At 37.6% G+C, this 15,536-nt stretch overlaps 1 protein-coding gene and 1 pseudogene across 2 annotated transcripts in view; one reads left to right on the forward strand and one right to left on the reverse strand.

Annotated features, from left to right (window-relative positions):
- The first annotated feature begins 1,214 nt into the window (after positions 1 to 1,214).
- On the forward strand, positions 1,215 to 3,202 carry LOC129483300 (FACT complex subunit SPT16-like; annotated as a pseudogene).
- Positions 3,203 to 12,834: 9,632 nt separating this feature from the next.
- Positions 12,835 to 15,536, reverse strand: part of MGST1 (microsomal glutathione S-transferase 1) — a 29,484-nt gene continuing 26,782 nt past the window's right edge. For both annotated transcript variants that reach the window (XM_055280526.2, XM_055280519.2), the window contains one exon: positions 12,835 to 13,802. In XM_055280526.2, coding sequence (XP_055136501.1) covers positions 13,760 to 13,802 — 43 coding nt within the window. In that variant the 3' untranslated portion in view covers positions 12,835 to 13,759. The remainder of the gene's footprint in view (positions 13,803 to 15,536) is intronic.

Raw genomic sequence — 15,536 nt, forward strand, 5'->3', positions numbered from 1 at the left:
AAAACAGACTAATACAAGCATAATGAAAACTTTGATATTAGACTGGTGCAAAAGTAATTGCAGTTTTGACATTAAAAACAATGGCGAAAACAGCAATTACTTTTGCACCAATCTAATACATACAGAACATTATATCCAATAATTGCAAAACACACCTTCTTTTCAAATACACTTGGAACATTTGCAGAACATTTGTAAAATTGACTATACAATGGTCAGTAAAGAAAATTTAAATACACATCAAAGGATTTAAATCATACATGGCATGTCTTTTAACCTCAGTGCTCTTAAGCCAGAAACTTAAAAAAACAATAAAGCAGGCTAAAAGGGGGAATAACTTCACACATTTAGTGTTTAATAACACATGTCTATATCATCTATGGGTCAAAAAAAGTTGAATAAAAATTTAAACCATTTAACTAAAATTTTAATATGCAGGATAATAAAAATCCTACATATTAACACATGTAAGGTGCAGCTAAAGCCGTACTTTTTGGAAACTTATAGTCTTAGATATTCATATTACAAAGTTGAAAGGATAAAAATGATTAAGTCAAGCGTAAAAATGACTATATCAAGTCAAAGTTGAAAGGATAAAAATGATTAAGTTGAAAGGATAAAAATCATTAAGTCTAATTACTAGATAATTTAATAATAATAAATATATAGAATAGAGAATATATTAAATATATTTTATTTTTACTTTTATTTTTAAATATCTATTAAAAAGTAGAAAACAAATCCCACAACACTTCTTTCTATAAAGAAAGAAGAAAGGACATAGTGCAGCAAACAGTGGAAATTAATAATATGAAGAATACCTATATAATGAAGGAGATAAATACAAGTGAAAGTTGGGTTTTTAAAAGACTGAACAAGAAAAATACAAATATCTGGTTAGATTAGTCAAGAAAAAGCTGAGAAGGTGAAAGTAAATGGAAAAAAAACAAAAGAATCTATTGTATTAATAAGGGACATAAGCAACTTTTCTAAATACAAAATGATATATAAAATTCAACTGCACTTATATAACACAGCAACAAACAGAAAAAATAGAAAATGATACTATACAATTTATGGTAGCATAAGAAGTGTTAGTAGCTGATTATAAATCTAACCAAGAATAAGAGGGAGGGATTCCTGGGCCAAGAGCTGGTGGCAGAGCCGGGACCTCTGTGATTCTCGGAACCCGAGGAGAAGCGGCATCCAGGGCTATGGCTGTGACTCTGGACAAAGACGCTTATTATCGTTGAGTGAAGAGATTGTACAGCAATTGGCAGAAAGGAGAAGATGAGTATGCCAACGTTGATGCCATTGTTGTATCAGTGGGTGTTGATGAAGAAATTGTTTATGCCAAATCAACTGTGTTACAGACATGGCCCTTTGGTTATGAACTAACTGATACTATCATGGTCTTTTGTGATGACAAAATCGTCTTTATGGCCAGCAAGAAAAAAGTGGAGTTTTTGAAACAGATTGCCAACACTAAGGGCAATGAGAATGCTAGTGGAGCCCCTGCATCACACTGCTGATACGAGAAAAGAATGAAAGTAGTAAGAGTAGCTTTGACAAAATGATTGAAGCCATTAAAGAAAGCAAGAATGGCAAGAAGATTGGAGTGTTCAGCAAAGACAAATTCCCTGGAGAGTTCATGAAGAGCTGGAATGACTGCCTCAACAAAGAAGGCTTTGACAAAATAGATATCAGTGCAGTTGTGGCATATGCCATGGCTGTAAAGGAGGATGGGGAGCTCAAATTAATGAAGAAAGCAGCCAGCATCACTTCCGAAGCCTTCAACAAATTCTTCAAGGAAAGAGTCGTGGAAATAGTTGATGCAGATGAGAAAGTTCGACACAGCAAACTGGCTGAGTCTGTGGAAAAGGCCATTGAAGAGAAAAAATACCCTGCTGGGGCAGACCCTTCTACTGTGGAAATGTGTTACCCTCCTATCATTCAGAGTGGTGGCAACTATAACCTCAAGTTCAGTGTGGTGAGTGACAAGAATCATATGCATTTTGGGGCTATCACTTGTGCCATGGGTATTCACTTCAAGTCTTACTGCTCCAACCTGTTCACATTTTGATGGTTGATCCTTCTCAGGAAGTTCAAGAAAATTACAACATTTTACGCCAGCTTCAAGAGGAGCTGCTGAAGGAATTAAGACATGGTGTGAAGATATGTGATGTATATAACGCTGTCATGGACGTGGTTAAAAAGCAGAAGCCAGAACTCCTGAACAGAATTACCAAAAACCTAGGATTTGGGATGGGAATTGAATTCCGTGAAGGCTCCCTAGTAATCAATAGTAAAAGTCAATACAAACTGAAGACAGTAATGGTTTTCAGCATCAGTTTGGGATTCTCGGACCTGACTAACAAGGAGGGGAAAAAGCCAGAAAACAAAACCTATGCCCCGTTCCTTAGTGACACAGTGCTGATGGATGAGGATGGCCCAGCTACTGTTCTGACTTCTGTGAAGAAGAAAGTGAAGAATGTGGGGATATTCCTAAAGAACCAAGATGAGGAAGATGAGGAAGAAGAGGAAGAGAGAAAGAGGAGGCAGAGAACCTTTTGGGAAGAGGTTCTCGGGCAGCATTACAGAAAGAACAAGAAATGAAATGACTGCGGAAGAGAAAAGAAGAACACATCAAAAAGAACTAGCGGCTCAACTCAATGAAGAAGCAGAGAGGAGATTGACTGAACAAAGGGGAGAACAGCAGATTCAGAAAGCTCACACATCTAGTGTGTCCTATAAAAACCCATCTCTGATGCCTAAGGAACCACATATTTGGGAAATGAAGATCTACATTGATGAGAAATATAAGACTGTAATAATGCCTGTGTTTGGCATTTCAACACGTTTTCACATTGCCACAATCAAGAATATAAGTATGTCCGTGGAAGGAGATTATACTTACTTGCAAATCAACTTTTATTGCCCAGGCAGTGCTCTGGGCAGGAATGAAGGCAACATCTTTTCTAACCCTGAAGCGACTTTTGTCAAGGTAATTACATACCGAGCGTCATACGATGACCGCGGAACAGACAGTACCAGTCTTGAACCTTCAGAATGCTTTCCGAATTATTAAAGAAGCACAGAAACGCCATAAAACTTGAGAAGCCGAAGAGAAAGAGAAGGAGGGCATTGTAAAACAAGACTCACTGGTGATCAATCTAAACCGGAGTAATTCCAAACTGAAAGATCTATATCTTTGTATATCTCTATCTAGATATATCTTTGTATATCTCTATCTAGATATATCTTTGTATATATCTATCTAGATAGATGTATCTTTGCATATATCTATCTAGATAGATATATCTTTGTATATATCTAGATAGATAGATAGATATTTGTATATATCTAGGTAGATAGATATATCTTTGTATATATCTAGATAGATATAGAGACATATAGAGATAAAGAGACAGGAAAATAACTTGGCCATATTCCAAAATCACTGTAAGACTATAAAGCCATATCCCAAAATGACTATAACACTATAAACAATATCTGTTTTTCTTATTTCTAGAACAAAAGTGAAGGACTGGAGTTGAGATTATGACTTGAACTTACATTATTGTGTCAGGCATTCAAACTATGTACATACTGGGAGAAAAATGAAGCTGAAATGTATGGAACTACCAGTTAGTCTGGGGAACATTCTTCCAGAAAGTTTATAGATAAAGAAATTTGATAGAAATCTTTCTAAATTTGTCAACAATCCTAAAAGTTTGCATGATATTACTGAGAAAGTAATAAAACAAAACTTTCTGAAAGTATCAATGAAATTAACCATGCTAGAGGCGAGTGGAAAGAATTATCTTGTTCTTACTATAGGAAATCAAATTACACAATCAATGTCATGTGAAGAGGCAATCAAAGAAGATACAATGCAAATATGCAAAAAAGAATTATAGAGATAAGATTGACAAGTAAAAATATTGTTCTTCAAAGCTGGAAGCTTCACATCACCTGACTTCAAATGATATTACAGGGCTACAGTAATCAAAACAGCATGGTAATGGTACAAAAAAGACACATAGACCAATGGAACAGAATAGAGAGCCCAGAAAAAAGGCCACACAGCTACAACCATTTGGTCTTTGACAAAGCTGACAAAAGCTAGCAATGGGAAATAACTCCCTATTCAGTAAATGGGGCTAAGATAACTGGCTATCCATATAAAAAAGATTGAAACTGGACCCCTTCCTTATGCCATATACAAAAATCAACTCAAGATGGATTGAAGACTTAAATGTAAAACCCAAAACTATGAGAACTTTGGAAGACAACCTAGGCAATACCATTCTGGACATAGGAATGAGCAAAAATTTCATGATGAAGATGCCAAAAGCAATTGCAACAGAAGCAAAAATTGACAAATTGGATCTAATTAAACTTAAGAGCTTCTGCACAGCAAAAAAACTATCAACAGAGTAAACAGACAATGTGCAGAATGGGAGAAAATATTTGCAAACTATGCATCTGACAAAGGTCTAATATCCAGCATCTATAAGAAACTTAAATTTACAAGAGAAAAACAGACAACCTCATTAAGAAGTGGGCAAAGGCATCAATAATACACTGGATAAAGAAAATGTAGCACATATACACTGTGGAATACTATGCAGCCATAAAAAAGAATGAGTTCAAGTCCTTTGCAGGAACATGGGTGAAGCTGGAAACCATCATTCTCAGCAAACTAACACAGGAACAGAAAACCAAACACGGCATGTTCTCGCTCATAGGTGGGAGTTGAACAATGAGAACACATGGACACAGGGAGGGGAACATCACACACCAGGGCCTGTCAGGGGGTGGGGGGAAAGGAAAAGAGGAGGGAGAGCATTAGGACAAATACATAATGTATGTGGGGCTTAAAACCTAGATGATGGGTTGATAGGTGCAGCAAACCACTGTGGCACATGTGTACCTATGTAACAAACCTGCACATTCTGCACATGTATCCCAGAACTTAAAGTAAAATAAAAAAAAAAACAAAGAAGTGGGCAAAGGACATGAACAGACATTTTCCAAAAGAAGACATACATCTGGCCAACAAGCATATGAAAAAAGTTCAATATCACTGATCATTAGAGAAATGCAAATCAAAACCACAATGAGCTATCACCTCACACCAGTCATAATGGCTATTACTAAAAAGTCAAAAAATAAAAGATGGTGGAGAGGTTGTGGAGAAAAGCGAACACTTATGCACTCTTGGTGGGAGTGTAAATAAGTTCAACCATTGTGGAAAGAAGTGTGGCACTTCCTCAAAGAGCTAAAAAACAGAAATACCATTTGACCCAGCAATCCTATTACTGCTTCTATACCCAGAACAATACAAATAATTCTACTATAAAAACATACATGTTAATGTTCATTGCAGCACTCTTTACAATAGCAATGACAAGGAATCAACCTAAATGCTCATCAATGACAGATTGGATAAAGAAAATGTGTACATATACACCATGGAATGATGTACATTATATAGCCATAAAAAGGAATAAGAACAAGATTATGACTTTTATTGGAACATAGATGGAGCTGGAGGCTATTATTCTTAGCAAACTAGCACAGGAACAGAAAACCAAATACTGCATATCCTCACTTATGAGGATAAATGATGAGAACACATGGACACAAAGAAGGGAACGACAGACACTGGGGCCTACTTGAGGGTGGAGGGTGGCAGGAGGGAGAGGAGCAGAAAAGAATAACTATTGGGTACTAGGCTTAGTGCCTGGGTGACAAAATAATCTGGACAACAAACCCCCAAGACACGAGTTTGCCTATATAGCAAACCTGCATATGTTTAAAGTTTAAAAAAAATACTGTTTTTTTCTATAATTTGTAGCATGCGTTAGCTTTTTAAAAAAAATTCTCTACCCAATTTAATATTTTAAATTGTTCTCTTTTTTTTTCCCTGAGGTACCCTCAAATTACGTAAGGTTTAGGCCCCATAAAACCTGTATATGCCCCTGCCTCTACTACATTTCCCAACCAGAGAAATATCAAGTAAATGTCAGTCTTTGCTGGAGTTATTCTGAAAAGATGTATTTAGGGCCTCCGTTTTGGAGCCCTTGCCACATAAATGTGAACATATCAAAATGAGCCTTCATGTGTGAAATTTCAACCCTCTGACTGATGGAGCTGCAGTCTGTATTGCACTTCAACTCCCTTTTCACAAGAGCATTGCTCTCTTTTTCTCTTTTTCTGCTTATGCAATCCTGCCTCACTCTTCATTACAACTTCCCCTTGGGAGCACCTGATCCAGTGCTTCTGGCTCTCATCACTCTCTGTTGCCTCTACTGGGGAGATCTCACGCCTCACTCCCAGCCACCTCTGCAAGCTCTTACTATGGAAACTCCAATATTGCTCACTAAACACGTGTTCATACTTCAAACCCCAATGAATCAGCATCAGCTAATAACACCCTTCTTTCACATTCCAAACTCTTCCTCCGTCTGGAATCCTTGCTTCTCTGTAGTCCCTCCTATGAGGTACTCATGTCATATTGCTGCACCTACCAGACCAAGGAAATCCAGAGAAACCCCTTTTTTTCTACTGGCTATCCTAAGAAGGGCAGGGAAAACCCAATATTTGAAATTGCAATTTCAAGAATTTGGAATTTCAAGAGTAAGCAATGTTCCGTGCTGTCAATTTGACCTGACCCATGGAACCGTAAAAAAGAGAAAAAGAGAGCTTACTTATTTTAGTTCAACTATAGTCTGGTTTAAATGGTCTTCTATAAGCAAAACAGGACACTTAACCACTATTCTCAACATTATTTTTAGGCAAGTTGTGCTCTTGCATTACAAATAACTGGCTCAACAGATGACTGTTGAGACACAAACTGTTGATGCATCGAGTAAACAAACTATTTCTTTTCAGTTTGTGAAGCTAAAATTTCCTTCTGTTATTTCTGTAATTGGAGCTGGTTGCTGGGTAAGCCATCACATTATCTATCACCTAGGTGTCACTATGGCTAATTATTAAAACGAATCCAAGTGCAAGGTATTTACCATCCCTATGCCACCTTTATTTGTCTTCAGATATGCAAAGTGGCACTTTACAAGATTAACTTAATTTCCCCAAGAAGGTTCAGAAGCTGAACTTCAAGAAGCATTCCTTCTCCACTGCTGTTGCTTCCTGGCAGCATCCACTGTTTTCTGTTTTAAGGTAGCCTTCATCTGGATTCAGTGTAGTTGCTCAGTGGAAGGTCCAGGCCTGGCCTAGAGCAGGAGTTCTGGAAGGACACAGTACAGCTCCTGCCACGTTACAAAAGTCTCCATTCAAGTCTCCTAAAACTGCCTTAGGCCTCTCGAGTTCCTCGAGGTCCATTAGTTTTAATTTAAGGATGTAGAACTCAGCCTGTGATAATGCCTAGGCCAGTGTCGCTCGAAGGGTAATTAATCCTCAAACAAGTGCTAGTCCACTAAGTGTTTCCAGTGTGTAACAAAATAAATACAGAAATTGAGAGTAAGCATTAAAAGGACACTTATAGCCAGCTGACATTGCTGTGACAACCAAGCATACAGATAATTAACTGGTTTTATTAAACAGGGAATACAGTAGACACCAGTTATCTGCAAGTGTGTATTTCAAGAGCCCAGTTGATGCCTGAAACTGTCAATAGTATCAAATCCTGCTGGTAACAACTGGCCCCTGCTAGGTGGTATAAGCCGCTTTCAGCTCTGTGATTATGCTGGTGTAAACCAACCCACTGGGTCGCAAGTCATAGAAAAGCAAGCAAGTAATATCCTAGGCCTCCACATTCACTCCCCACTCACTCACTGACACCCACTGCAACTTCCGATCCTGCAAGCTCCATTCATAAGTGCCCTATACAGGTATACAATTTTTAATGTTTTCTACCGTATTTCACTGTACCTTTTCTATGTTTAGGTACACAAATACCATTGTGTTACAATTGCCTACGGTATTCAGTACAGTAACATGGTTGGTGCAAAAGTAATTGCGGTTTTTGTCATACTTTTATGGCAAAAACCGCAATTACTTTTGCACCAACTTAATATGTCTATATACAGTCATGTATTGCTTAACAACAGAGATACATTCTGAGGGATGGATTGGTAGGTGATTTTATCTTGGTGAAAACATCATGGTGTGTACTTGCACAAACCTAGATGGTATGGCCTACCACATACCTAGGCTATACGGTGTAGACTATTGCTCTTAGGCTACAAATCTATGTAGCATGTTACTGTACTGAATAATGTAGACAAATTATAATACAATAGTAAGTATTTGTGTATCTAAACATAGAAAAGGTACCATGAAATACAGTAGAAAACGGCCGGGCGCAGTGGCTCATGCCTGTAATCCCAGCACTTTGGGAGACCGAGGTGGGCGGATCATGAGGTCAGGAGATCAAGACCATCCTGGTTAACATGGTGAAACCCTGTCTCTACTAAAAATACAAAAAATTAGCCGGGCGTGGTGGCGGGCACCTGTAGTCCCAGCTACTCGGGAGGCTGAGGCACGAGAATGGCATGAACCCGGGAGGTGGAGGTTGCAGTGAGCTGAGATCGTGCCACTGCACTCCAGCCTGGGCAACAGACCGAGACTCTGTCTCAAAAAAAAAAAAAAATGGTATACATGTATAGGGCATTTATCATGAATGGAGCTTGCAGGATTGGAAGTCACTGTGGGTGAGTCAGTGAGTGAGTGGGCAGTGAATGGGAAGGCCTAGGACACTACTTGTTCGCTTTTCTATGACTTGCAACTCAGTAGGTTGGTTTATACCAACATCACCATAAAGAGGGGAGTAATGCTTTGCACTATAGTATTAGGACAGCTATGATGTCACTAGGTGATAGAAATTTTCCAGCTCTGTTATTATCTTATGGGTCCACAGCCATATATATGCTCCATCATTGACCAAAATGTCATTATGCAATGCATGACTCTACTGTTTTTTTCCCATTTATACATGTATGTCATGCACTATGATAAAGTTTAATTTATAAATTAGGCACAATAAAATAAAGTTTATAAACTTTGTAAAGTTTAATTTATAAATTAGGCACAGCAAAAGATTTAACAGCAATAACTACTAATAATAAAATAGAACAATTATAATATGCCAGCATTACTACTCTTGGACTTTGGGGCCATTATTAAATATATGAACACAAACACTGCAATGCCACTATAATTGATGCGATCACCAAGCTGGCTGCTAAGTGACTGATGGGGTGGACAGTGTATATTGTGCAGAGATGCTTGATAAAAAGATAATTCACATCCCAGGCTGGATGGAGTTGGAGGTGAGATTTCATCACACTACATAGAGTGGCACACAATTTAAAACTTACGAGTTGCTTATTTCTGGAAATTTCCATTTAATATTTTTGAACTGCAAGTGACCATAGGTAACTGAAATTGTAGAAAGCAAAACTGAGACAAAGGGGGCCTACTGTACGCAGTTTTGGTGTTCGCAAACTCACACAGTGAGCAGCATACTGGTCATATACAGTAACATCAGGCATTGGCCTGTAAGAGATCAGAAGTAAAAACATATTTTTTAAAAGCTAGTTCGTAATTCTTCATGACAGATTGTTTTAGAAGCTTTGGTCTCAGTATTGAGAGTAGGCTGGGAGGCAGGAAAAGTTTAATGATGCAAGTTGGAAAGACCCCAGGACCTCTATAGAGATAATCCTGATTTCTGCACAGTCTCAGAGTAATTTTTGGCATTGCCATACCCTTGTACTCTAAATCCACGTGCTAGGGCTAAGCTGTGCCGAGTCCCAGCTTGGATGACATGCCGCTTCAGAGCCTGCGGAGCACTTTCCTTCCATCCGGCAGAATAGAAATAACTTGCCGCGTGTACAGCACTGATGTCCAAAAGAAAAGCCACACAGGGACATCTAGTGGCAATGGGAAATCACCGATCTTCTCAAAAAGAGCTCAAGAATTTCCAAACCACAAACTGCTTGGATACTTTGGACTGGTTTATTGAACTTTACCTCGCAACCTAGCAAATTGGTCACTGCCTCTGAAGGCAAACAGGCATACAGGGAACTGAAATAGAGCTGTGTAGCCCTGGCTGAAAAGAGGCCACACCTAACAAGCCGCTGTATGACCAAATGAAGCAAAGAGTGAAGGCAGTAGGCAGGTTCTTTAGGCAAGTGTGCTGAGAAGAGGGTAGATAGGAGACTCTTATTTTATGGGCAATTACTTCAATACTCTCTTTCTAGTTGGCTGTCAAATAGACTTGACTCTTGAGAGGTAGAAAAGATGCAAAGCTCCAAAAGAAACTATGTATTAAAAGCAGCCCTCCAAACTTGCTGATCTATCAATTAGCATTTGCAGAACTCTTAGTGAGAGTTACTTGTGAGCTCCACAGTATCATGCCAAAGACAAATCAAAGTTAGCCACCCAGATTGAGGAGAAAAAAAAAGAAAAGCCCTTTGAAGAGAGATGGGCTTCTCCTGGACTTCGATGGTAGGACTGAAACTAAAAGAGATACAGTTGCATCAGATTTTCATTGTTTGAAACAGACTCTTTCCAAGGCAGATGTGCAAATAAATTGTTAATAAAATAAGTCTAAATTTAGCCTGTAAAAATTATAGTGGATTTTACTTGAGAAAAATATTGAAAGCATATAATCACTGATTTTTGCCATTTCTATGTGTAATAAGATCAAATATTATATATTACAATTCATGCACACAAATGTAGTTTTAAAGAAATCATGTGACTGATGTAACCTCAGAGTTCTTCCTTCACTTCCAACCTCCCTCCACCTAATGACAAAAGAAATTTTAGACTTGCCCCGTTGACACTGACTGATTACAATGGTCCATTGCAGCAGAACTCGGATTGCAGTTCAAACAATTTCTTATTAAAATTTCTCTTTTCAAGATTCTCCTCCTCTCCAAAATAAAATTTGGGCACAATAAGAACTTTATACTGGGGAGGCGATCTTTAGTTCCAAATTATATTTCTTCCCTGGCTTCTGCTTCTCTGAGTTGCAAATAGTTTCTTCTGGTTTGTCCTGTCTAAATCCATTCTAGCAAGTCCACGGTGGGTGAAATCCACGGGCTGTTTTCTCAGCATATCTAGCACCTGATACTATTTCCCCTTTCCCACCTAACTCCTGTTCCTTCTTTGGCCTCTACCGTTACTCTACAACTCCACCTATAGTCTCTGCTGTAACCCCAGCTAGAGTTATCCCTCACTACAGGGATCCCTGTGATAGGCCTACGGCTTCGCAGCCATCAGCTGCCTTCTGCATCCCACAAGGGGCATGTCAGAACTCCAGGAAGCTGTGTACAAAAGTATGTCAAGAGATACTTAGGGGTTTTCTCTCTGGAACTCACCCCTGCAAACTACCTGACCAATGTTACTATGCTTTTGGGCATCTCCTATTGCACTTAGGTGCCCCATGACTGGGATTCTTCCCAGAGTTTGGTATAATAAGTGAGATATACTGGTTTTCTAGAGCAATCATACCAAATTACCATAAACTTAGCGGCTTAAAACATAAATTTATTATCTCCCAGTTCAGGAGGTCAGAACCTGAAATCAAGTTGTTGGCAGGGTTGGTTCTGTCTGGATTCTCCAGGGCATCTGTTCCTTGCCTCTCTCCTATCTTCTGGTTGCTTGCAACCCTTGGCATTCCTTGGCTTGGGGCTGTGTAACCCCACTCTCTGCGTCTTTCCTCACGTGGACTTCTCTCTGTGTCTCTGTGTCTGTTTCCCCTTCTCTTCTCTTATAAATATTTGCCATTGGATTTAGAGCCCAGTCTAATCCAGAATAATCTCATCGAGATAACCTTAACTTAATTATAACTGCCCAAACCATTTTTTCCACACCAGGTCACATTTATAGGTTTCAAGAGTTAGAAGTTGGATACCTTTTGTGGGGCAGGAGGGCACATTTAAATCAATTACATGGGGCATATCCTTCAACAGGGTCCCTATCTTCTCACAAAGGCATAAGTTCCTTCAGGGGACCCCAGCAGTATCCCAACCCAAGATCCATTCTCTCTGAACTCCCTCTTTTTGTACTAGAGGAATTTCTACTTTTCGTCCCTTTTCAATGAAGAATTCCCCCTGTTGCACCTGTGCTAATTCCTATTTGTGGGCTTCTTGAATAGAAAATGCCTCCTCTCCTCTTCCCTTTGGTAATAAAGTCTCAGGGCATAGTGTTAATGAAAAAAAAATACAACAAAAACCTGTAAGTTTTAAGAAAGAGATTATATCATTTGTAATCATATTTTAAAATAATATCTCTATTATACATGTGCAGACACATACAGAATAGTATGTTATATTATGATATTGGCCCCACATGGCAACATCTTAACACAAGCTTTAAGAAAGAAACTCAGGTCTGGGTGCGGTGGCTCACGCCTCTAATCCCAGCACTTTCGGAGGCCAAGGCGGATGGATCAGAGGTCAAGAGTTTGAGACCAGCCTGACCAGCATTGGGAAACCCCATCTCTACTAAAAATACAAAATTAGCCAGGCGTAGTGGCGCATACCTGTAATCCCAGCTACTCAAGAGGCTGAGGCAGGAGAATCACTTGAATCCGGGAGGCAGAGGTTGCGGTGAGCTGAGATCGCGCCATTGCACTCCATCCTGGACAAGAAGAGCAAAACTCTGTCTCAAAAAGAAAAAGAAAAAAAAAAAAGAAAGAAAGAAAAGAAAAGAAAGAAAAAACTCAGACTTGGAAAAATATATATAAATTTTTACCATGTATAAAAATGTAATCACATGGGCCAACTGAAAACAACTCAGAAAAACAAAACTCAGACTTATATATAAAACCTTCCTCTGTGGAGTGCAAAATATTTTAAAAGGATTAGCTCAACAGGCAGCATCTAATTCATGTAAGTTTTGATAAGCTATATTTAGGTCTTGGAGGAATTTGCTCAACTTTACACTCTATGCTTTAACTTTTAATTTTAGAACATTTCAAACATAAATAAAAGGAATGAGAACAGTATATAGTAATTATCCACGTACCTATTGCGAGGTGTCAACAATTAACAATTCATGCTAACCTTACTTTATTCTGATGGTACTGATATATATAATATCATCTAATATACAGATGATATTATATCATCTGTATTTCAGAGGTATTTCTTTAAAAACAGACTCTTTTTTACATACTCAATGCCATTATCATATCTGAAAATATTTAACGTATTTCATTAATATTAAATATTCTATCATTGTTCGCATTTCCCCAATTGTTTACCATTTTCTACTTTGGTTTTTGAATTAGAATTCAAATCACATCCATACATTGCAACTGAATGCTGACGAATCGCTCAAGTTTCTTTTAATCTCTAGGTTCTCTCTATGTCTCTGCTCTCTTGGTCAGTCAATCTCTATCTGCAAGCTTTTGTGGAAGGAATGGGTTTCTGGTCCTGGAGTGTTTTTCTCTGTCTGAATCATTTTTCTGACTTCATCATGGTCTATTTTAATCCTTTGCATTTTCTTTAAATTTGTATTCAAGATTAGAGATTCATGGAGATTTTTGTCAGCGTTTTTGTCCACACAGTTTCATAGATGGTATTGGGTACTTCCCTCAGTAATAACTAATTTCCAATTGTCTTCTTTTTGTGTTGTTAGCAGCCGTGGATAATCTTTGCTTGAATCCATTAACTCATTAGATGTTGAAAAGATAAATTATTTCTTCAATTATTCACTGGTTTGCTTCTACAAGGAAACATTTCTTCTTCATCAGCTATTGGTTATGCTGAGTTAAAGTTTATGTAGAAGAGGCAAGATAAATGCTCAGGGTTTGTTTGATTCTAAACAATTTAAAAAATAAGATTCTTAATATCCTTCAAAGACTATACACACACATGCACAGATAAAATACATTTATAGACATGTATAAAATCTGTGTGTGTACATATAGGTGTGTGGGTGTTGTGTGTGTATATATCTTATGAGCTCATAGATTTAAACATCTTTCACATCTTGAAATTTATTGGCATGGTATTGGTATTCATTTAGTCTTGAGTCTTTTTGACACAATGATAGTTGTATTGAATAGCATCATTATTTTCTAATATGGTAAGTTATATTCCAGGTTCATCTCACATTGCCTGCATCTGCTTGCTAATTCCTTTCAGTAGATATAGATAAAAATAATTATCTTTGTTTTGTTTTAGATAAAACACATCATCAGTTAAAACTAATACTTCTAATTCAAATTCAGGAGTACAGAGTTTCTACTTACTTGATTTTGTATGTGTATCTTCTTTCTGCCATGCCCCAAATCCTGGTTTTCAGTGATGCTGATATAATTACTCATTTGTTTCATGCCACACTATGCAGATTACAGTCTCAGAACAATATCGACACTACTACCAATAATAATACCATTACTGAAAAAATTGTTTTTATATTCTGTTGTCCTACCATTTATGTACAATCAAATTGTTATGTTTTAAGACCACTTGGGATAGTTCCTTTGTGGAAGGTTATGCCATCAATAAAATACGCATTGAGATTTCTTTGTTTCTTTTTACTTTCAATGTTTAGGAACTGCTCTTTGTGTTTAATTAATTTAATCATTATGTAAAATATTTATGTTTTCAAAGTCACATCTTTAAAACAAGATACCTTAAAAAAATAGTTTCTATCTCTTTTCCTTTTATTCTATTGCCTCCTTCCCTCTATAGTTAACTATTTTTTCTAAACTTTATGGTTTGTCTTTTCATTGATTTTAAAATATAAGGTCAGGGTGCGATGGCTCACTCCTTCAGTCCCGGCACTTTGAGAGGCCAAGGCAGGAGGATCACTTGAAGCCAAGATTTCCAGACCAGCCTGGGTAACATAGCAAGACCCTATCTCTACAAAAAATTTAAAAATTATCCAGGCATGGTGGTGCATTCCTGTAGTCCTAGCTACTCAAAAGGCTGCAGAGGGAGGATCGCTTGAGCCCAGGAGTTTGAGGTTACAGTGAGCTATGATTGTCCCACTGCACTTCAGCATGGGCAACAGAGTGAGACTTGTCTCTAAAACAAACCAATAATAAATTAAATGAAACATAAATGCAAATACACACTCACACACATGCAAGAGTATATATATATCCTAAAGTTTATTCCACAGTAACCATAGTAACATATAGAGATTTTTCTAATTCTTTTTACAGCTGCATAATAATCTATTGTGTTAATCTTCATAGTTTACATAACCATTCTCTGTTAGTGAATATTTGAATTATTTGCAATCACTTACTATTAAAAATAGTGCTTCAATAAATAACCTGGTTTGCAAGTACTTTCATACATTTATCTAATGTATCTTTGGGGTAGGTTCCTAAAAATAGTAATCTATGAAATTTTTCTTCTTCATATTTTAAAACATAGTTTAAAATGCTAATTCAGGACCCTAAACATAATGGCTATTGCTTTTGTTTTGGATAAAGGGATTTGGGGTGATTTTTGGTTTTGGGTGGGTTTAAATTTTGTTTGTGTGGCAGAGCAATGAGACACTGTGATGCTCCTGGTGGAACAATATGCTATCTCTCC

Source organism: Symphalangus syndactylus, chromosome 5 (assembly GCF_028878055.3).
Source record: "Symphalangus syndactylus isolate Jambi chromosome 5, NHGRI_mSymSyn1-v2.1_pri, whole genome shotgun sequence".
NCBI lineage: Eukaryota > Metazoa > Chordata > Mammalia > Primates > Hylobatidae > Symphalangus > Symphalangus syndactylus.